The sequence below is a fragment of the Gastrolobium bilobum genome, unplaced genomic scaffold, assembly GCF_033153095.1.
Source record: "Gastrolobium bilobum isolate Gb01-03AN ecotype WA unplaced genomic scaffold, APGP_CSIRO_Gbil_v1 utg1963, whole genome shotgun sequence".
NCBI classification, from domain to species: domain Eukaryota; kingdom Viridiplantae; phylum Streptophyta; class Magnoliopsida; order Fabales; family Fabaceae; genus Gastrolobium; species Gastrolobium bilobum.
In genome coordinates, this window is record NW_026896527.1 from 14,688 (window position 1) to 40,038 (window position 25,351).

General features: G+C 33.4%; 2 protein-coding genes across 2 annotated transcripts; both read left to right on the forward strand.

Moving 5' to 3' along the window:
- The first annotated feature begins 1,203 nt into the window (after positions 1-1,203).
- LOC133300261 (GATA transcription factor 14-like) lies at positions 1,204-2,229 on the forward strand. Its single transcript, XM_061499775.1, has one exon. It carries the CDS (start codon positions 1,204-1,206, stop codon positions 2,227-2,229), a length of 1,026 nt encoding a protein of 341 aa, XP_061355759.1.
- A 3,225-nt stretch (positions 2,230-5,454) lies between these two features.
- Positions 5,455-20,444, forward strand: LOC133300264 (uncharacterized). The gene is made up of 10 exons (XM_061499777.1): positions 5,455-5,614; positions 6,238-6,334; positions 6,434-6,558; positions 6,679-6,763; positions 6,859-6,991; positions 7,101-7,240; positions 17,637-17,807; positions 18,032-18,291; positions 18,667-20,249; positions 20,421-20,444. The coding sequence occupies exons 1-10, from the start codon at positions 5,455-5,457 to the stop codon at positions 20,442-20,444; spliced, it is 2,778 nt and encodes a 925-aa protein (XP_061355761.1).
- Positions 20,445-25,351: the final 4,907 nt, after the last annotated feature.

A 25,351-nucleotide genomic window follows, 5' to 3' on the forward strand; every position in this document is an offset into this window, starting at 1 on the left:
ACCCTACCGTCGATGTTTACCCGGGTACACTCCTCCCTACCCGGGTAAATAATTCAACCATTTTCCCAGATTCAAGAACTCTACCCGGGTAGCAAAAAATTTTCAAAAAATACCCGGGTAGGTAAGGGTGTACCCGGGTAGGCTTCGTGGTCAACGGTCAAACAGGGGCAGATTGGTGTTATGTTTTTGAGGGGGGTTAAATTTTCGAAATAGTTTTAAATGAAGGGCAATTTGGTAATTAATTATTAATTAAGGGTCATAAGGGTCAAAAAGCCCGTAAAATGACAACTCCTAATAAAACGCAATCAGCTCCTATTAAATACAAAACACATTCAACTCTTATTAAATACAAAATGCAATCAATCAATGCTTTCACGCTCATTTGGAATATTTAATCGATTAAGTATAAGTTTTAATCGATTAAATCAATTAAGAGGGATATTTAATCGATTAAGAGAGATATTTAATTGATTAAATCTTCAAGTCAACCATTTTTGTCAGTTTTGACCATTTAATCGATTAAATCTTCAAGTTAATCGATTAAAGAGGGGCAGATTGATAGATAGTTTCGGATAAGAGGCAAAATGATTATTAATTAATTAATGAAGGGCAAAAGAGTCAAAAAGCCATTTTCATTGTGTATATCTTTCATTCATTTAAAATGACATAATTTTATAACTTTTAAAAGGACAAACACCAATCACATGATATATTTGCATAATTTTCGTGATCTCGTTAACCTACACTACTATTGTCCCACAACAAACCATATGCATGTTTACGAAATCCACATAGATTTGATTGAATTCTAAATTTGATAGGCCAGAGGAAAATATTCGAGCAAACTAAGCCCAAAAAACCTAAATTATTGTTTTAATGTTAAAATGAAGATTTAATAATATTTTAGTGGTTAATCAAGATATAAATCCCTCAAAAAGCTAAAAATCCCAAATACTGAAAATAATGGATAAGATCAGAGAGAGAGAAAAAAAACAATACACAGTTTTTCTAAAATTAAAGGCCGAATATATTGAGATATACAACAAAATGATAAAATATATCCAAAAGAAGCAGCATTTTCGGAATTCAATTTTAATTTTCGAAGGTTATATAAATCAATTATTCGACAGCAACCGATTATCCATGGTGTGCGTTTTGTTTCTTGTTGTCCACGCTCTCATTCTTTTAAGTAGTGTCGGTACTATGACTTTAGCCCAAGATAAGGACCATGAAGTTCGTAACTTTGATGAACTGTTGTGGAACGAGTCTGGTTTTTCCCCTTCCGAAGATGGTTCCTTTGCAGACCCACTTGATGTCCCACAAGACCCTCTAGAAAATTTGGAATGGTACCCTAATCTGTATGAAGACTTGGACTTTGGTTCAATTCTCAAGAATGATTCCAAGTTCATTGACACTGATGTAGAAGAAAGTTTCGAAACAAAGGCTAAACTGGAGCAACCAGGTAAGGGAAAAACACAACAAAATTTGTCTTCTGATTTGTCAAATATTCAGATCAACCCTAATTTATACGAAGACTTGGACTTTGGTTCAAACCAGAAGAATAATTCCGAGTTCATTGACACCGATGGAGAAGAAAATTTTGAAACAAAGGCTAAATTCGAGAAACCAGGCAAGGAAAAAACACATCCAAATTTGTTGTCTGCTTTGTCAAATATGCAAATCAACCCTAGTTTATATGAAGAAGACTTGAAATTTGGTTTAAATCTGAAGAATAATTCCCAGTTCATTGACACTGATGGAGAAGAAAATTTGGAAACAAAGTCTAAATTCCAGCAACCTGGCAAGGAAAAAACACAACAAATTTTGTTTGCTGATTCGTCAAATATCCAAATCAACCCTAATAGTCAAAAGAAGTCAAGTTTTGTTCCGAAGCAGCCTAGAACAAAAAAATCTAGAAGAAGACGGATACTTATATTTGGCGGATTATGGTTACCGTCTAAATCTGGGGTAGATTATCAGGATTCAAAGCCAAATCAAAGTAATATTATTACGGAGAAAAGTTGTAGTCATTGTGAGAGCAAACATACTTCTCAATGGAGGGCTGGTCCTTTGGGGCGAAATACTTTATGCAATGCCTGTGGTTTGCGATACAAGTTAGGAAGGTTGTTACCAGAGTATAGACCTGCTGCAAGTCCAACTTTTGACGTCAAGAAGCATTCAAATTTTCACAAGAAGATACCTCAAAATAGAGGAAAAAATATCAGTTAGATTGTATTTATATTCTTTTAGATGTTTTGTTAGACTAGTCTTGGTTAGTTTTTTTATATATTGTTTTTTTGTAAATGACATTGAAATTTAAATTCTTTGTGACAAAGAACTTCTGATTTATTATCAAACTCTACTGGTCTACTTGGAGAATTGATTTTTCTTTTTCTATAAAAAACTGATTTTAATCTTTAAAGATAACCAGCAAGAAGAAATTTATTGATTAAAAAATACTACTAGTTACTAGCAGGCAAAACGAATACGTACCGTTCGATCCACCGATTTAATCCACCACGCATGTTAAGTTGGGTTGAAAATCTCAATTTAACACTCGCTTTCAGAATACAAGTGTTGGTTAAAATGAATTGAACCTACTCCGAACATTTGGTGGAGCAACTGATCGAGGGGTTAGCCGGGGCGTTTGTCCCCTTTAAATAGTGTCGTTCCCTTTCAATTTTTTTTTCTAGTTACGCCATTAATCGTCACAAGTTGACTAGTGGTTTTTTTATTTAGACATCCATTATCAGCCAAACCACAAGTAAGGGAAAATCATTTTTCAATTGTCATCTTTGAGCACTAGCATTAGAATCCTTGCATTGAACCCTTTAAATTGAAACCTGTACTACCTTAGCTCAGACGAATGTGTTTCTGTACCTCATCTTCTCTCTTATACTTCATCTCTTTGAATAAGAGTTTAAGCTTGCAGCAGCAAACAGAACCAATGGAGGATATTCCAAAGATTCCCTTTAATCACAACCAATGTCATTGAGATGTCATTCGGGGTAGAGGTGACAAAATAATTGGTGCTAACCCATTTGGATCTTTTACTGGTAGGTACTTATTTTTAGCTCTAATTCTCAAAATCCTATAATTTAGCAGGGTGGGTTAGGGTTGACTTGCGAGCCAAAAAAATTTCTTCATCAAAATTTTCATTATTTAAAAAATCAAAAATTATATAAATTTAAATATTTAGAAATATAAAAATAAATTATAAAAATGACATAAGTAAAAATTGTTGAAATTTGATGGAGAATACAAGAGAACGTGAAATATGAAATAAAGGAAAATGAAATGTAAAAATAAAATCAAAGAAAGAATAAGATAAGAACAAGTATGAGCTCTTGAAGGTAAAAAAATAATATTATATTCTAAATTCACCAAGTACCATTTTTTTCATCTAAGATATATCCTTATATAGGACTCTAAAAATAATTAGGGGAATAATTATAATTGAACACACCATTAGTGTGATAGTTGTAGAATATATAACACCTCGTATATACCCGGTTTGTTATCATCGTATTAAGCCACGCTTAATTAAAATGCGGAATAAACTTTTCTATTCAATTATGACGTCATTAACAATTACCAAGTTGATTATTTAATCTTTTTAAAACATTGTCTGTATGTAATTACAAATAAACAGCTATCTACATTGAATAACCTCATATATATATATCTTATATTATAAAGGAATTCCATTCTGTGGAAACCTTGTTGACGTGTCGCACTGTGGTTCAATTTCACCAATGTGTTCACACTACAACATTTAAAAAAGTTTCCTTTAATGGTAAATCGGTGAATATAATAAATACAAAAAAGAATTATATTTTCAATTGACAGGATTTGTTACTTTAAATCAATGGTCAAGATTTCTTATTCATTGATTTATAACTACTAAATCACTCTTTGTCGTCATCTTTGTTTTTTAAATAATTGATGTTGATCATGTAATCTAATCGCTTTTTTTAACCTTTATTCAGTTTAATTCAAATCTTTACGTTTTTTGAAAAAAAAAACAGGATATTCATTGTTATTAAAACAAATGACTGTTTTTTTTTTTTTGATAACAACAAATGACTGTTTTATTCCATGAAATGACTGTTAAAAAACGGGATATTCATTGATTTATAACTATTTAATCACTCTTTGTCGTTATCTTTGTTTTTTAAATCTTTATTCAGTTTAATTCAAAAACTTCACATTTTTTAAAGAATACAATTCTATTTACTCGAAAAAAAATTAATTAGTAAAAAAAAAATAATTATACATATCCCGACCTTTGTTCCTTATTTTCATATTTTTAAATTTGAATTTTTTATTAACCTCTTGATTCAGTGGAATCAGGTATGAGTGTTTTGTTATTAGAAAAAACTTCTGTTTTATTCCATGAAAATCTCATTTATAACTACTAAATCATTTTTTTGTCGTCATCTTTGTTTTTTAAATAATTGATGTTGATCATGTAATCTAATCGTTTTTTTAACCTTTATTCAGTTTAATTCAAATCTTTACGTTTTTTGAAAAAAAAAGGGATCTTCATTGTTATTAAAACAAATGACTGTTTTATTCCATGAAAATCTCATTTATAACTACTGAATCACTCTTTTGTCGTCATCTTTGTTTTTTAAATAATTGATGTTGATCATGTAATCTAATCGTTTTTTTAACCTTTATTCAGTTTAATTCAAATCTTTACGTTTTTTGAAAAAAAAAACAGGATATTCATTGTTATTAAAACAAATGACTGTTTTATTCCATGAAATGACTGTTAAAAAAACGGGATATTCATTGATTTATAACTACTAAATCACTCTTTGTCGTTATCTTTGTTTTTAAAATCTTTATTCAGTTTAATTCAAAAACTTTACATTTTTTAAAGAATACAACTCTATTTACTCGAAAAAAAATTAATTAGTAAAAAAAAAAAAATTATACATATCCCGACCTTTGTTCCTTATTTTCAGATTTTTAAATTTGAATCTTTTATTAACCTCTTGATTCAGTGGAATCAGGTATGAGTGTTTTGTTATTAGAAAAAACTTCTGTTTTATTCCATAAAAATCTCATTTATAACTACTGAATCACTCTTTTGTCGTCATCTTTGTTTTTTAAATAATTGATGGTTATCATGTAATCTAATCTTTTTTTTTAACCTTTATTGAATTTAATTCAAATTTTTACGTTTTTTGAAAAAAAAAATGGGATATTCATTGTTATTAAAAGAAATGACTGTTTTATTCCATGAAAATCTCATTTATAACTACTGAATCACTCTTTTGTCGTTATCTTTGTTTTTAAATCTTTATTCAGTTTAATTCAAAAACTTCACATTTTTTAAAGAAGACAATTCAAAAACTATAAATCACTCTCATTTATACAATTCCTGATACGCATTATTCTTCAACGTCGGTGATTGCTTCTCTGTTTTTTCTTCTTACACAAAATATGAGTTCAAAATATGATTTTCTGAAGGATGTTAATCCTGCCAAGGAGGACTGGAGGATTAAGGTGAAGGTGGTTCGGACTTGGAAAGTTCCTAACTTTCAGCGTAAAAATTTGGAGGACAATCTTGAAATGGTTTTATTGGATGAACAAGTTGTGTTCTGTGTTTTAAAAATCTTCCATCTTTGTTTTGATCATTTTAGTTAACGTTGTTGACATAAGTTGGCTCCATTCTTTTGAAGGGTGGTAGGATCCACGCCACTGTCAAAGGTACCTTGCAGGAGCGGAATAAAATCAACGAAGGAGAGTGCTATTTTATAAAAAAATTTGGAGTTGGATTCAATAGCGATGTGTTTAGGCCAACCAAGCATCAGTATCGTTTGTCTTTCAACTTGAGGACTGTTGTTTCTGATATTTGTGCGAGTGATTTTGATTTTGTTGATTATAACATCATTGAGAAAGAAACGTCTGACTCCCCTTATTTAGTCGGTAATAGATTCTTCCTCACTGTTATCCTTTTTTAATTATTGCGGGTTTTATTTTTTTCCCATACTCTTTACTGCCTTTTTTTAATTTTTAAACGTCATTGGTTTATTCTGTATCATAACTATTTCCTTATTTTTAAACTCTTTGCGGTTATAGTTTTGTGTTTTTAATGTTTTGTCACGAGTAATCTTATTCTGTATCATTATTTTTTTCATTAACTGTGTTTTTTATGTTTCTGTATTCGTTTTTTATTATTGCATAATTTTTTTCACAAACTCTTTGCTGCTTTTTTTTTTGTAGACGTCATTGGTTTAATCTCAGGAATTGGGAAAGTTTGTGATCGTGTGGTTTCTGGTAGGAAGACAAAAATGGTGGTGTTGGAGCTTGACGACCTGAGGTACTTACAAATGTTTAGTTAAATGAATTATTTTTGTCCAGCTCTGTTAGCTTATATTTTACGCGTATTAACGTTGTGCTTGCTACAACTCACGTGTAGGGGTCATAAGTTGGAGTGCACTTTGTGGGAGCATTATGTGGATGAGGTCCAATCTTTTTTGGCAGACAACGACGATCCTCATAACGTCCTGATAGTCCAACTGGGAAGGATTAAGTGTTTTAGAGGTATGTTTTTTCCAAACAACGTTGTTTTAATTTTTGCTTTTATAATCAGTTTTTATGCACGTTATTTTAATTAATGTTGCTTCTGTATTCAATGTTTATCTGAACCTTTTAACTCAATAGGTAAGGTCGGGATAACAAATACAAAATATACAACAAGGATTGTAATGGATTCAAAACTGAATGAGATTGTTGAGTTCAAAAAACGGTGTGTACCTTCTTTCTTCAGCTCATTTATTCGGTTATTGATTAATGGATTTTCATATTTTTTTGATTTTTTAATTATTAATTTTTGCGTTATAGTCTCTCGATTGATGGTGTGGAAAGTAGTACAAGGATGACTCAATTGTCTACTCAGTCATCCTATTCTTTCGAAAATGATTTTCTTAAGGAGACTGAAAAAAAGTCTATCAGTGATGTGAAACTTTGTGTTGAGGTAAATGTTCAAATTTTATTTTTACTTTTCTTTAATTTTTATTTTCCTTTAATTCTGTCAATTTTGTATTGATGATATTTTATGTTAAACTGCGATTGCTTTAATTAAGGTAACTACCTGTATCACATACGGGACTATAAAGGCAATTGAGAGCAAATACAACTGGTGGTACAAGTCATGCAAAAAGTGTCCATTTTCCGTTTATGAGGATTTTGAGAAGTGGTATTATGAGGTTCAAATCAACGTACGGTAACCTACAACAACCATGTAGGAATCGTCAATACACGGCAATTCTGTCAGAATACGAAAAACGTCTCAAACATCATTAAAACTTATAGAAACCAACATCCACTTCCACCTAGAATTTTATTAACACACTGTTTACACAATTTTCTCCTCTTGGCCGAATTGACCTATTTCAAAGTCCATGATTTTCTTTCAAATATAACCATGTTTTTGTACTTCAATCCAAGGGATTCATCAACCATCAATCCATAACATATTTAAATGAAACTTCATCCAAAGTCAGCCCCATGGTGCGCACAATACATGCTTGGAAACTCATCTTTTACCACTTATCAAAAGAAGAAAATACAAGGTTATGACCACAAGAACACAAGGATTCTTTTTCTCAAAGTATTAAGCATTTTAGGGACAAGAAAATACTCACTAGCTCCTCTTAACTCCCTTGGGCTGCTACGGTTTAGAGTAAAGGATTGAGCTCCTTGATGTCTCCTTAGTTGCACGGTTTAGAAAAGAAATTCAGCTGCTTGATATCTAAAAAAAAAAAAGCCAACCGACTAGAATCACAAGGCTTGTGTCTTAGTTCCCTTTTTTGTATTGCCTTAAAGAATTGAGCTGCTTGAGGTTTCCTTGTTTGATCGCAAGGATGAAGGGAAGGCAAGAGGCGGTCATGTGTTGGATAGAGAGAAGAAGGGACCGACTATGATGTTTCAATTGGACCTTTCTTTTTCTTTATTCTTCTTTTAGTCACCGCTTGGAAAGACACAAGGAACCGGCTTTGTTGTATCAATTCACTTAACATTTCCTTATTTCTTTCCTTTGATTTCCACCTCTTGCTAACGTGCCGACTTGATGCATCACACTAAGGAGCTTACCTTCCTTTGAAGTAAAGGCCAACCTACCGACTTGATTGTTTCACCAAAAATCAGAATTCTATTTGTTTAATGTTTGCTTTTGTTCCACCGCCAAGCCACTTGATTTCTATGCTTATTTAATTCCTTTGATTGTTTTATGTTTCCTTGGCCGTAGGAAGAAAGAAGTAAAGCTATAGGCGGTCATATGTTTACGCATGACAATGATTCTAAGCACGACAAGGATTTGTCTAAACACGACAAGGATTAAGCACGACAACAATTAAGCACGACAAGCACCTCACTTCTTTTATTTTTATTTTTTTCTTTGATTAACATCTTAATATTTAAACTTAAAAATTGTGAGGTGTTATATTCACCCCAACTTTTAGAATTTTTTCCGCAAAATTAAATCATACCTGTCTTCTAGCTCAGGATACAGCCAGAGAATCTCATCCTCCCGTTCCCAAGTAGCCTTCTCAGGTGTACGTCTTTACACTTTTACTTTCGTCACAGACATAACCCCTTTTTTGCAGTATCTTCTGTTCCCCAATCCTTCACAATACTTGTCTATTGTGGTGCTATGACCTTTAATTCACAATGCTTAAGCTTTCCATGGTTCACGGTTGCACTTTCACTAATTTATAGGTAATACATAAACACATTACAATTTGTCTGTCCCCTTTCATCTCATTCTCGTCTTTATCTATCTTTCTGACCCAAGGTCATTCCCCAAAAGCCTATAACTGTTTTCATAATAGCCTCTAACCGTTCTCATGTATATTTACTGATTATTCCTGGAATATTTCCAACTCACACTTTCTTTAGTTCTTCAATCTTTTCGTTGTCCCTACTGTTTCATCAATACCCCAATATAACAGTCCTTTTCATTACTGTTACTGATCTTACCATTGCGTTGCTTCCTTAGCTTTCACACAAGCACATACTTTCTAGTTCTCATGGCACTTTGATGTATCCTATCATTCTGACTCATATTAATCTCCATACTTATATACTTTATTTTACTTTGCCACGTGTCTTCGCTTCTTCTTAGGTAATCACAGCCATATCTTTCTCTTTGTGATCCGAAACTAACAACCCTCATAATAGTTTGTATTTCTGATTAGCCATTCAAGGTCCTTCAACCACAAACCCACTCATGAAATTTTCCACCTATACGTCACATCAAAATTTTTCACCCACTGTTCGTCTATCTATCAATTCAGTCATCTCCAAGTCTAACACAAAATCCCTCAATGACTTCCGCATCAAAGGTCTTACGCTTAATATTTTCAACAACTAACCATTTTTTTTTCTCATCATTCTGTAACAATATTATAGATTCAACATCTTTTTCATTCCTTTATACCTCCATTTCCTCATTATCGTCACTTTTTATCATGGATGTCCCTCTTAGAACACTGTATCATAACCCTCACATATAAGTCTCCTCATATTGGTAATCTCCAAACACAATCGTTTTATCACCTGGCACTACTTTCATCCTTAAACAATTTTCAAAAATTTTATCAATACCGTGTATCTCCCAAGGATATATATCTCTCACTTAGCATGTATCGCATACCGTGCTCCAAATCAATCCATCGAGTTATCAACCTTTCTTTAATCACTAGATTTAAGTCACTGGTCCTTATTAACATTTTCACCTAATTCCATCACAACTAACTTCTTATGAAAGGCCCTCAGGCCACCATCTTAACTCCATACTTCTTCCTCATTAGTTCCTTCTAACATACATTCACTCAATTCATCAGTATTAACCAGCTGCTATTCTTAATCATAGGGCAAGAATTCCCAGTAACTTCACACTTTCTGTGGGACCCAAAATTCATGTCACCACTCCTGGTGTACAAATACACACATCCCCTAATGTTTCTTAATTGTGCATTTATATAAAACACCTCAACTATACTAGCAGTCCCATCAATGTGGAATACTTCCTCATCTCATATTACTCATATACAATAATAACAGTCTCCGGGAACATAATCTGCACGGAGATAGCCATACACTCCGGGCACATAAGCCGCACAGAGATAGTAATATCAAGTCTTATAACATGCACCCAGTGCACAGAGGAATTCATATTTATAAAATATCTGTATATAACAGCAAACGTGTACCCAGTACACAGGGGAATTCATACTTATAACATATCTGTATCTAACAGCAAAACTAGTACCCCGTACACTCCATATCACACATGGACCCGGTCCATTTGGTGTCTGTATCTTACCCGTATATAACGGCAAAAGTGTTTTTGTATACCCACCTGGGGTTAGCCCCATAATCCTAGTAGTAGTAGTATAATAATCATATCACATATACGTATGGTGCACTATTTCTTCCTTGATTATTCTTCTCAAAGATTGTTTACTCTTTTACTTTGACTAGTCACCTGATATGGTTCATAACATAATCTCTATTCCATTACTCCGGAATTTTTCTCAAGGTTTTGTCCACCTCTCACATCTCTTAATATAATGTATCATATTTCCACAGATAATTGTCATCACACAGAGGCTTTCTAAACCCAACTGTCCTTGCACTAATAATTGTTCATCGGCGCTTACACTGATAATTATACCTCATTTCTTGCACTGAATTTACACGTCAGTCCTTGCACTGAAAATTACCTCATCTGGAAATTACCTCAGCTCATTAGCTAATCTTATCATTTTCATCTTTACATATTAGTTCTTTCGCTAACTACTTAATTCCACACTCCATGCACATTTTACACATCAGTTCTTTTGCTAACCACTTAATTTTGCACTCTAGTGCAACTTAGTTCATACACTAATCACATGATTTCACATTTAGTTATACATAAGCTCATTCACTAATCATACCATCTCACCTTATTGTTGTACAATAATAACCCACAAAATTCTATCATTGTTCTAATCCATTTCCTGCTACGGCTCACATAGACCTATACTACATATTGTAAAGCAACTGATCAACTTTTCCCTGCTCACTTCCACCATTGGTGGTTGTAGAATATTTATTACATTGAAAATGCCTCCACTCCGTCTATCAATCCACATTAAATACTAAATGATTTCACAAGCATACTACTATTAGCAGTATATATATACAGATCACTAGATCATAATTTCTTTACAATTCTCCTTGCTATCTTACATATGATTATGCAATTCAACCATCCTATTCATTTTATCCTTGACAAGTCTTTCAATTTGAATCGACGTTCATTAACCACAATAGTGCCTTCATTGTACATTTATCTTATATCATCCATGGCGATTCTCTCGACTTCTTCCCTATTCAATAATACATAATTGATTCATCTCACCTATATTTAATCAACACTACCTCCTTATAGATTTAAATCCCATAATTCAATACCTCTCAATTAACACTTCACTAGCATAATAATTTCAAGTGGTCCAATTCCTTAGGATTAGACATCAAATATTCCATTTATTTCTCTACATTAATCATCCTAATTTATTCTAGTGTACACCATCTATCAGAGACTAATAACTTCTAATCAAACATAAAATATTCAAACTCACACCTAAGCATACATGTTCACATTTTTCAATAATCCATCAGGTTCTAAGTTACTCACCTTAATGAAGTCCATTCCCCAAGTCCACCTGCACATAATTATTGTACTACACTACACCAATACGTAGGAATTTTCCTAATACCATCTTCATACTATAAACTCCTCTCAAATATATATTTATTATCCACAATACTACAATTTCGCCTGTGCTAATACTGTACATATCATAGGTTTGTTTACAATTTTTACTTATGATACAACTTTGTAGTTTTCACCAAAAAGGTCAGACAAAACATTTAAGTTTATTTTTCTTAAGTCCTCTAATATTCATATTTTTCTTAACGCCATCTCTTGTCCATGGAGCAGTCAACACTACAGCCACAACATCAGGCTAAGGACCTACATTCGGTGTTCCAGGGTTGCCACGCAGGCTTCTTACAATGACCACACATGTAACACAAAGGAATGGGTTGATCAGACCCACACTAAGGAATCACATATGCAGTAATCGATAAGAATCTACATACAACTATGCAACATATAACACAGCTACACATTATCAGAGTTCCCTAACAAAACTGCTCTGATGCCACAAAATGTAACAACCCGTTATACACCGGTATTGTTAACCGGTATTGTTAACATTAATTATGATATTAAGTGCAGTTAGAATCACAACAATTCATTCATAAAAATGCGAATAAACTTTTTCCGATTATTACGCGAGCATTTAAAACCATAAAAAGCGTAATAATTAAAAGTTGTGACCATAACTTTAAAATCTTGTGGAATACTTGTTTATACTATTTTTATATCTTACTTTACTTATTATAAGTCACTAAGGGGTTCCCATAAACCCACTTAGCCAATTTCTCAATCTTACGTTTTTACCTATCCGAACATAGTTCACTAATTATTTTTTTGCGAACACACCTCTCAAAATCATACCTTCCTCTCTAGTTATCTTTTTTCTTACTTAATTATCTTTCTAAGAAGCTATCACACGCTTTATTTAGAGCTCGTTTTCTCCGGTCATCTCCGTTTGAAGTTGGACAAGCAAAACTGCCAACCAACCCCAAAACAGCTCAAAACATCTCTCATTCCACGAATTACTGCAGAAAATCCACTCATTCAATTGCTCTCAAATTTTTATACCACAAACTAGACACCTAAACCTTCAATTTTATATATCATACGCTTAATTTGACAGAGAAGAGAAGTAGGAATAAATTTCCCAAAACTGGTCCAGAACTGCCACATGTGCAGTAAACGAATGGGCAGTCTGTGTTCACTGATTTTTTACAGGTCTAAGTTCAACTCAAAATTCTACCAAATTTTTACCACAAGCTAGAGGACATCTCAAGCTTTAAAATGGCATATGGAACGTCCCTAACAGACCTTTGTGGAGGGAGATATGATCTATCAAAGTTCACCTAAAAACTGTCAATTTCTGGAAATTTCGCCAGAGTTTCCTTTGTTTTTCCAACGTTTTCCAAATTTATACAAGTGATCTATGACCTCAAATGATACCTAATAATCAGTGGGTGGCACACACAAGGACAAACAATGCCTTGGGGCACTTACAACCCATCACAGTTTATCTTACATATATAATACATATCATATTTCTTTCTCGATTAATACTTAATATGTTTCAATCATCAAAGTCCAATTGCATGCATCTTCTAAACGTACATATAATCATATACCTAAAATAGGCCTATTTCCCTTCCATCATATTACATGCTTACATATTACATCAAGTATTCAGGTACAGTTTACTGTCTCAACATGCATATTACACTTTACAACTCAAAGTCTTCAAATACAACATAATGTAAAAACCTCAAAATGATATATGTACTAGACTTAGGCAAAATGACATGAACAAATATGACAGTGAATCTCATCCTACATACATATGGAATGTTCATACCCTAAGTCTAGCCTAGGTCACATGGGCAACAAAATGCAAAACACTAAAGCACTCCACTGATCACTCTGCGGGCTTCTTGCCCGCTGCTCCAGCTCCACTGCTATCTCCTGAAATAAATGCCCCGAGACGGGGTGAGATATACGAATATATCTCAGTAACCCAGAGGTTCTGGAGAAAACTCCGCCCAATGGTTCACTTCAATTCATATAAATAATATAAAACAATATCACTTAAAACGAGATATAGCAAGGGATTTAGAGAAACTGGGGAATATCAGGATATAAAATATGACGAAGCTGGAATGGTAGCTACCAATACCACGCAACGTCCTCGGCATATATAAGCCTATGGGTTTCATCCAAGGTGTGTTCCAAGAACCACAACCAAGGTACCCCTTCCATCCATAACACCCGAGACATTCCTAGTGTGCTCCTATCCAGATCACACACCACGACCCTAGGTCAACTGGAACTCCCCCTCGGAGACCTATCCAGTGGAAGTCCGCACTGCCCGAAGGCTAACTGTCTACTGGCCAGAGACTCGGTACATAAGTACCCACTGTGATAATGCATGCATGCTCATGATGTTCTACACTACTCATATACACTTCCTACCGTTGCCATCAACTGGCAAGGTGGAACAGAAAAGGGGAACAAGCCCCAGTACCAAGAGGTTACCTGAATAATCCTCTCAACGTAGCTCCAACGTAATATATTTCTCGAGCTCGTTATAAAACAGAAATGCCTACACAGAGGACATTCTCAATTAATTACTGTTCATATGAACACATGCAAGTTACTAATTCTTAAAGCATGGTTCCCATTACTCACCTCAATTCCACTTAATCCCGGACCAAGGGCAATCCACCAAGCTCACGGTTCGAGGTTCAAATTAACGTACGGTAACCTACAACAACCATGTAGGAATCGTCAATACACGGCAATTCTGTCAGAATACGAAAAACGTCTCAAACATCATTAAAACTTATAGAAACCAACATCCACTTCCACCTAGAATTTTATTAACACACTGTTTACACAATTTTCTCCTCTTGGCCGAATTGACCTATTTCAAAGTCCATGATTTTCTTTCAAATATAACCATGTTTTTGTACTTCAATCCAAGGGATTCATCAACCATCAATCCATAACATATTTAAATGAAACTTCATCCAAAGTCAGCCCCATGGTGCGCACAATACATGCTTGGAAACTCATCTTTTACCACTTATCAAAAGAAGAAAATACAAGGTTATGACCACAAGAACACAAGGATTCTTTTTCTCAAAGTATTAAGCATTTTAGGGACAAGAAAATACTCACTAGCTCCTCTTAACTCCCTTGGGCTGCTACGGTTTAGAGTAAAGGATTGAGCTCCTTGATGTCTCCTTAGTTGCACGGTTTAGAAAAGAAATTCAGCTGCTTGATATCTAAAAAAAAAAAAGCCAACCGACTAGAATCACAAGGCTTGTGTCTTAGTTCCCTTTTTTGTATTGCCTTAAAGAATTGAGCTGCTTGAGGTTTCCTTGTTTGATCGCAAGGATGAAGGGAAGGCAAGAGGCGGTCATGTGTTGGATAGAGAGAAGAAGGGACCGACTATGATGTTTCAATTGGACCTTTCTTTTTCTTTATTCTTCTTTTAGTCACCGCTTGGAAAGACACAAGGAACCGGCTTTGTTGTATCAATTCACTTAACATTTCCTTATTTCTTTCCTTTGATTTCCACCTCTTGCTAACGTGCCGACTTGATGCATCACACTAAGGAGCTTACCTTCCTTTGAAGTAAAGGCCAACCTACCGACTTGATTGTTTCACCAAAAATCAGAATTCTATTTGTTTAATGTTTGCTTTTGTTCCACCGCCAAGCCACTTGATTTCTATGCTTATTTAATTCCTTTGATTGTTTTATGTTTCCTTGGCCGTAGGAAGAAAGAAGTAAAGCTATAGGCGGTCATATGTTTACGCATGACAATGATTCTAAGCACGACAAGGATTTGTCTAAACACGACAAGGATTAAGCACGACAACAATTAAGCACGACAAGCACCTCACTTCTTTTATTTTTATTTTTTTCTTTGATTAACATCTTAATATTTAAACTTAAAAATTGTGAGGTGTTATATATAATCAGCTGATTTAATTGCTTTTTATGTTGGAATGCGTCATCTAATCTAAAATTTGAAATGGTTTAAAATTTTGAATTTAAATATGGTTGGTGGGAAAAAAATTTCTTTTAAAAATCAAATTTTTATTTTTTAAATTGATTAATTTAATGACCATCTGTGGTGGCAGACAAGACATTGAATGTCCCACTGCCCATCACATTGGTATCCAAAAAGAAATCAGCTGTTTTAATTTCTTTTTATGTTGAAATTGGTCATCTGATCTAAAATTCAAAATTTGAAATGGTTTAAAATTTTGAATTTTAGATCAGATGACCAATTTCAACATAAAAAGAAAAAGAATTTCTTTAAAAAATCAAATTTTAATTTTTAAATCGAATAATTAAATGACCATTTGTGGTGCAGACATAAAAGAATAATTAATTAATAAATATGGTTTTGAAATTCAAAATTTTAATTGAATAATCATGTGTTTTAATTGCTTTTTATGTTGGAATTGGTTGTCTGATCTGAAATTCGAAATTTGAAATGGTTTAAAAATTTTAATTTAAATATGGATGGTGGGAAAAGAATATCTTTTAAAAATCAAATTTTAATCTTTAAATCGAATAATTTAATAACCATTTGTGGTGGCAGACATAAAAGAATAATTAATAAATAAATATGGTTTTGAAATTCAAAATTTTAATTGGATAATCAGGTGTTTTAATTGCTTTTTATGTTGGAATTCGTCGTCTGATCTGAAATTCGAAATTTGAAATGGTTTAAAATTTTAAATTTAAATATGGATGGTGGGAAAAAAATTTCTTTTAAAAATCGAATTTTAATCTTTAGGCGCAAGAACCAGGAAGCATCTGAAGCTCGAAACGCCTACATTTTTTATTATATAGTTATTTTGTTTTTAAACGTTGAAACAGATAATTATATTTGTCTTTCATGACCAGAAATTGCTGACACATTGATGAAATGACTTCTACTCCCTCAAAAAGCAAAATATATATTTAATTAAATTACCGAATAAGTAATTAAAATTTATAATTTTACGAATAAGTAATTTTGTAAATTTTAAATTTTTATTACCCAAAATTATAAAGTGAAAGCGCACATGTTCTGACCATCAATTTTAAATTTTTAATGACTTCTATCTTAATGACGTTTGTCCTATGTATCTTAATTTCACCCTGCAATTCGAATACGGCACTGTCATTTCCGCACACTGAGTTTTTTTTATCTCGCGGACTTTTCTTTTCTATTTTTTTGGTATTTTTGGGAGTATCTCTCTTTTCTCTTCGCTTTTTCGTTGAAGCACATCTATATACATATAAAGGAGAGTTTAAAAAGTTCTTAATTTATCTTCTATTTTCTCTTAATCAAAAGTTCTTCCAAGCAAGTTGGGCGCTGTCATGAATAAACATCAATCAGATTTCCAAACTCCCCAAAATAAGAGAAGAAGGACGGACCGTTTAAAAAATATTCTGAGTGATTCTTCGACCTCAGGCTGTCGTGTGTTGTCTCCCTTTACTGGTAAGTGTGAAACGCTTCCTTCGACCTATTCATGGTTCGTATGTTTATTTTCTGTTACAGAAGTTTCTTTGTTGTTCATTTCTTTTTACAATAAGATAGAAGTCAGAAATCATTTATGGTTCGTACTTTTATTGATGATGATGGATTCCCTCATTATAGAAGAAGAAATGATGGAAGCGTTGTCAAAAAGAATGGCGTTGAACTTGATAATCGTTATGTTGTGCCGTATAATGCAAAACTTCTTCTAAAATATCAAGCGCATATCAATGTTGAATATAAATCATTCAGATGATGAAATCAAAAATGTTTTATGATTGTAGGTTGTTGAATTCATATCGGTTATGTTTCCTTTCATTACTTGGAATAACCTTTTTCTAACTTAATTTGAATTTATTGCTTATATATGATAGGTATGTGTCCACATGTGAAGCTGCTTGGAGAATATTCGGATTTGAGATTCATTACAGATTCCCCCCTGTTCAGCGATTGCCATTTCACCTAGCCAATGAAAAAAGCGTTGTTTTTAGTGATCATGCTTCAATAACCGATGTCAAGACTAGGGCGGAGTCTAGACAATCAATGTTCGAGTCTTGGATGGATGCAAATAAAAAATATCCCGAAGGTAGGAATCTTACTTATGTAGAGTATCCAACTCAATTTGTATATAAAGAAAGTACGCATGAATGGCATCCCAGAAAACAAGGATTTTCAATTGGAAGAATAAATCATTTTTCTGCCAATAATGGAGAAGATTCCTATCTCCGAACTTTACTTAATTTTCAAAAGGGTTGTACAAGTTATGAAGATTTGAGAACGGTCAAGGGGTGCTTTTTCCTACATATAAGGATGCCTGCTATTCTTTGGGGCTTTTGGATGATGACAATGAGTACATTGATGCAATTAAGGAGGCAAGTTCTTGGGGGTCAGCAACTTATCTGAGAAATCTGTTTGCCTTATTGTTATTTGGTAACTCAATGAACATGCCTGAAAATGTTTTCCAAAAATGCTGGGAATTACTATCTGACGATGTTCTTTATCGGCATAGGCAAAGAATTGGACGTGAAGGTAATTGTCCGGAACAAATTTTGTGCATTCATTTATGTGTATTGTGCACTATAATTAATATTCTTGCCATTCTGTATCGTGCATTCATTTATGCAAACAGTTTGCTTATGTTTAATTCACTTGACCTTCGAAAAAATGTGAGCATTTTTTGTTCCTTCATAATAAAATTACATCTATACATTATACACCGTCCTATTCTTAATATTTGGTTAAAAAAAAATTTATGTTTCACACCCTCTGCTTTGTTCATAATTTCGCTTTATTTTTCTTTCCTCACCAACTTTGTCTTTGTTAATCCTTTTTTTTTTGTATTTTTCAATTTTTTTCAGATGCTTTGCTTACAGAGGATTCTATAAAAAAACATAACCCTGGCAGAAATCGATAAGGTGTTGCAAAGCAACGGTAAATGCCTCTCTGATTACCCATCCATGCCGAGCATCATGGGTGAATCTTTATTGGATATGCAGAATAGACTGGTGATGGATGAATTGTTGTATGACAGTTTCTCTTTGAAAGAAGAGCATGACAGACTACTGAATTCACTCACTGATGAGCAGAGGGTTGTTTATGACAAAATAATTTCAGCTGTTTCGGCAGGTAAAGGAGGATTTTTTTTCCTGTATGGCTTTGGTGGGACTGAAAAAACATTTATTTGGAACACCCTGTCAGCATTTATTCGATCTCGAGCTGAAATAGTGCTTAATGTTGCTTCTAGCAGAATTGCTTCACTTCTTCTTCATGGAGGACGTACGGCACATTCTAGATTTCGTATTCCTATACAGATCACCGAAGATTCAACATGTAATATAAAACAAAATTCTACTTTGGCAAAGTTGTTGTCAAAAACAAAGTTAATCATTTGGGATGAAGCACCGATGGTACACAAATTTTGCTTTGAGGCTCTTGATAGAACACTTAGAGATGTTCTTAGCTATGTTGATATGCCCTTTGGTGGAAAAGTTGCCGTTCTAGGAGGTGACTTTCGGCAAATATTACCTGTCATTCCAAATGGTAGTAGACAAGATATAGTTCATGCAACCATCAATTCTTGCTATCTATGGTCCCATTGCCATCTGTTATCTTTGACCAAGAACATGCGTCTCAAATCTGGAAATAGCACTAATAATTTGTTGGAAATAAAAGAATTTTCTGAGTGGCTGCTTAAAATAGGAGATGGTGTTCTTGGGGATGATGTTGATGGAGAATCTATTATAACAATCCCAGATGAATTGTTGATCAAAGGTTCAGAAGACCCACTTTCAGATATTGTTGATTTTGTTTACCCGAATCTGATGGATAATATATTAGATCCTACTTTCTTTAAAGAACGTGCTCTTCTGACTCCTAAATTGTCCGATGTTGCCATGTTAAACGAGCACCTAATGGCTGTGATTCCGGGTGAAGAAAGGACATTATTGAGTTCAGATAAGGTTTTGAAACAAGACGGTAATTCATCTCTTGAGGATGACGAAATCTCCCCTGATATCTTAAATACATTCTCATGTTCGGGGATTCCTGATCATAAATTAACTTTGAAGGTTAAAGTATCGGTGATGCTATTGAGAAATATTGATAAATCAAGAGGTTTATGCAACGGTACGAAATTACTTATTACAAAGTTGGGGAATCATGTTGTTGAGGCAATTGTTCTTACAGGAAACAATATAGGAGATACTGTGTTAATCCCTAGAATGACGATCAGCCCATCGGGTCATACATTTCCAGTAAACTTTCAAAGAAGACAATTCCCCTTGGTAGTTTCGTTTGCAATGACTATCAACAAAAGTCAAGGACAGTCGCTGTCTCATGTTGGCATTTATCTTCCTAGGTCTGTCTTCACTCATGGGCAATTATATGTGGCACTATCTAGAGTAAAGAGCAGACAAGGATTGAAGATGCTGATACTTGATGAAAATGGTTGCGTTACAAATACTACCTTTAACATCGTCTACAATGAAGTATTTCAAAGATTAGTGTAGTATACTTGGTTATTTCTACAAAGAGATAACATTGTTGTTTGGTATCAAGTAAGATCTCAATTTTTTATCAGAAAATATTTTTTAATCTTCTTTGTTGATTTCCTTTAGTTGTTATGCCTATTTTTCTGCTAATTTTTTATTGTTATGCAGATTCAGTATTCGAGGCACAATTAGTATATTATTCCCTTGTCATTTTTCAGAGTCAAAGGTTTTTCATTGTAATTCTTAATTAGTCATCTGCCTAAACTATATAATTCCCTTCAATAATTTTTTCTTTTCCAAATATTGTTTATGATTCATTTCGAACAGCAGCAAATACCAATAGTGCATTGCGGACGATATCTGACAACTGTTGTGAGTATTGGTAGGGCATATTTCTTATTATATTGCTGTCAACATGACATTTATATTTTTTTAATGGAGATTTTGCTGTCAACCATGGAATTTAATGTGCTTAAATTATTATATTCTTTTTTTTGTTCCTACCTTAAAAGTTACACGTTTATGTCATACGAACAAACCAATTTTCTTATTAATTCGTTTACGGGACAAACAAACCGATTTTTTTTTCTCCGTGCGATGTAATCAACTAGTAATATAAATATGTGAGTATCTAAGTCACGGAACTACAACATGCATTCCGGACCATAATCCTGATACATTAATACAACTCGAAACTAAAATAAGACATAGTCAATCAATGTGGCATGGACAACCCCCATGCTCACCAAATAAGGCCACAAAGCCCACTAGAGTCTCAACAACAACATCATAATAATGATAACATAAAGCATGTCAGCATCCAATCATAACAGTATAAGCAGCAAGGTCTAACTCAGCTCCGACCTCCTGCCGCCCGAGGTCTCAACCCCCGAGTTACCTGAACATGAAATATGTGCCCCAAACGTGGGGTGAGATCTCTAAAAAGAAATCTCGGTAAGACAAGGGGTTCTCAAGGATTTCTCTACCCCAAGCTCACTTACATGTGCAATATAAGTTTTAAAAGCAATGTACAATATCAATTCCAAAATCAGTGCAATGCAACAGATAACCATGTCATGTGTGTCAATACTATTCTACTGGCTAGAGAAATGCAGGATTTACATACGTCTAAACCCTACAAATAGTGCAAGACGCCACTTGCACCCACCCACAGGATCACCGTGTTGTATGATGCCACATACTCAGACTTACCGTCTAGATGGAACAACACATACATATTATAAGGCCCTTGCACTTAACAGCTCACAAGCATTTCAAACATCAAAACATGAAAACACATCATGCATATCACCATTCCCCCATGGGGTATGGTGGAACTAACAATGGCTAAACCGAAGACACGAAAGCTTACCTCTTAAGCAATCAATCCAAGCCAAGTCCACCAAGCTCAAAGTCCACACACAGCACAATCACAATCTGTTTGGACCAATATTCATATCAATATTCATATTCTACAAGCATATGGCACAAAGACAATGCCTTCCTTTTACGTTTCATGTCTTTAGCCTTCTCATAAAGCCATAAGCCTTTAACCCCTTAGATTCTGACTTAGATTAAATATTACAGAAGTCCACATTAACCAATCATAGGTTCATAAACCCAAGATGCCATTCTGTATGAACAGTACAGCTACTGTCTCAAAATTTCCAGAATATCCGGATATATGTCGGGGCCATATCCGGATATCCATATACGGATATCACAAGACCCCATATCCGGATATCAGTATCTGAATATTTCGCGACAGAATGCAGTTCTACATTTCGTGAGATATCCTTCCCAAAGGTTGCTCTTTTAATGATTCCAGAAGCTTAAACATGCATTTCTAGGTGTGTTTAACCTTACCCAACCTTAAGTTATGAACTTTGGCTTAATACAAGCGTCAAGGCTTCATTTTTAACCATTAAACACATGATCAAAGGTTGAGAATGTTTACCAAGCTCTCAAAACAGAGAAAAGGCAATGATTTGAAGCTTTCAATGCCACTCCACAGAGCAGCAACCAAGGGACCACGAAAATACACTCCAAGGTGGGTCCTTTCTCTTCAAAGATCACATCTTGAAGCTCCAACACTCAAGGAAATGGTGCTCACAACAAAGTTCATAAACTCAGCCCCCCAACACCTCCAAAACATAACCTACACTCAGAACATGAGAGTTTTTCTCCTACCCAAGTCCCTACCACACACAACCAAGGTGTTTAGATGAAGAACAATGGGGAAAGGTGGTCACTTTGGAGGTTTTTCTTAGGAGAAATAAAGGTGGCAAGAGGGGAAGGCACCAAGTCAGAAATGGGAGGCACAAGGTCATGTAGAAGGGCTGAAGAATGACCTAGAATCATGTGTCAAGGCCTTATATAGGTCACTTAAGTTTTAATCGCACTGTATTAGCGCTAAAACTACGCTTAGAATTTTAATCCCAAACTTAGGATTATGAACCTACTCATTTTTCTAAGATTTGTCATATTTTTATTTTATTTTTCGCAGTACTTTTTCAGTTCGCGCTTTTATTTAGCCCGTATCAATTCTGGCACCAGTTCTCATTATTTTGACTTGAAACATGTTTTACCAGTTCTATATATTATTTCAGGAATATTCCCAAACTTATTATAATTTTCCAGGATACTTCATCGATACGCATTTATACTGTGAGGCAGAATCAGTATCTGCACTTTTCGTCAGAAAAGCGACTTTCAGCATTCTTAATCACTTACCATAATTATTTAAGCCTTCTCATAATTATTAGGGTCAATTATAGAATTATCTCATTAAACACTTAATTAATTGATTAATTTCCTAACTTAATGGTGCAAGTTCTTACAGAATACATCAGAAGTTATGAAAAACAAAGAGTCACATGTTATGAACCATATAAAATGTCATCTATAATATTTTACAACACTCCTTCTTGAATGTATTCTATAATTCAACACACCATTAATGTGACAATATAGAATAGACCAAAGGTCATGAAAAACAAAGAGTTATATGTTATGAACCACATGAAAGGTCATCCATAATATTTTACAACACTCATCCTTGAATGTATTCTATAATTCAACACATTATTAATGTGATGGTTATAGAATGCATCAAAGGTCATAAAAAGTAAAGAGTCACATCTTATGAATAATGTGAAAGGTCATCCACAATATTTTACAATATTTTCCTTTGGATGTATTCTACAATTCAACACATCATTAGTGTTATGGGAAACAATAACGGTTAAAATTTTCACCAGTACTATAAATATTACTTAATCATAAAAATCTTCACTGTAAGTATTACTTAGGGAAAAATAAATCTTATGTTGTAAGAGAATTCTAATCTCATGTCATTGATACATCAAGTGTGGGACCCACCTATTTAAAAAAACAAAAAACAAAAAAATGAGTGGCACATCTTTTTATGGTGTGTATAAAAAATGTTTGTTTTCTCATGCAACATGAGAAAAACAAATCTCTATTACTTAATACTAGATATCATTATTCCATAATACAACATGAAGCGAGAACTTCAATGTTTTTCATACGGTACCAATTGTGCAGGGATTATATGGGAAACAATTAAAATTTTGCTTAGACTTGATTTTGTGTGCAAATATTATTTAATTTAAAAAATTAAATTGTGAAAAATCAATTTGTTGTACAGAATATGGGAAAAGTGTGTATCCTTTTAAAGGATACAAACTTATATCTTTTTAAGAGAGATAAAGAAATAAACTTGGGGAAGAGAGAGAGGAGGGAAGATTTTGAAGTTTAAAATTTGAAAAAACACATTATATTTATCTAAAAGGATCATCCTTTTAAATGATAAACAATAAACCCATAGAATATTTTATGAAAATGTTAAATATTTATTTATTAAATTTGAAAGAGATTGATTTTTTTTTTTTTGAAATTGTAACTCTTGATGGCATTGGCCCTGGCTCGAAGAGCTTTGTAGGACTTTTGACCCGTGTGGATTATTATAATTGTGGATCTTTTGGACTTACAAATATTTTTATCCTTACCCGCATGGGCTAGGGCCCACAATTGAGGGGTTGACCCATTTTGACAATGTTATGACACCAAATATGTGGATCGATTGACATAGGATTGTTTGCGCTTAAGATCCAACTGAAATCGGATTAGTCTGTAATCAATAAATCTAGTTAACCAACTACTCTTTTTTGTTCAATGGTACGCAAGGCCTTTATACCTGAAACTAGTATGTGAATTCACAAAATTCGTGTATGTTTCTTTTTTCTTTTAAATGGAATTTCCTAACATTATTTTTTATGTTTTAATCAATATAATTTTAAGTTGATATTTATGTATATTTGTATATTTTATCCAGTATAATATTATTTTTAGATCCCAAAATATTCTTTAAAGTAACAATAAAGTTATTTGACCATATCAGAGAGCTCGAATTAGCATTAGTTAATATTTTCATATTTGGATGTTTATTCATTATATGTTTAATGAATATTTTTAAAAAGTTGTCAATTTGATCAATGTAATTTTGCGTATTAATAAAAAAACATAAAGTTCAATTTCTATTGATATATAAATAAATTTTCAATATATGAAAGATTAATAACCTATTGCCCAAAAAAAAATACATTTAGCTCATTATAGAACATCATTACAGCCTATTGTTCATCAAGCTAATACAGATTCATTTGAATTGAATTTTTTGAATACTTATTTTCTTCGTTTTTACTAATATATTTTTATTATGGGATTAATATTTCTAATGCATATAAGTAGGTGAATTTCACTTTTTCTCTTTCTCCCACCTCTTCTCATAGGATCCCACCGTATAGAGGAGAAATGTTAAACCATTTTATTATTTAAACTAAAGTTATCTTTTTAAAAAAAAAATTATATTTTGTTTTAAAAATATATTTTTTTTTATCTAAGTTTCCTTAAATACCCTACTCAGCTAGTCAGCTAGCCATGGGTTCAATAAACTCTATTGCTAACGCAATTAGTGGAATTTCAAGTTCCATCTTATATCTCACGAGGAAAATCGCTGTGCCGACAAGCTTGCTAATGAAGCTATTAGAAAGAGAGAAGGATTTTAGCCAGGGAAA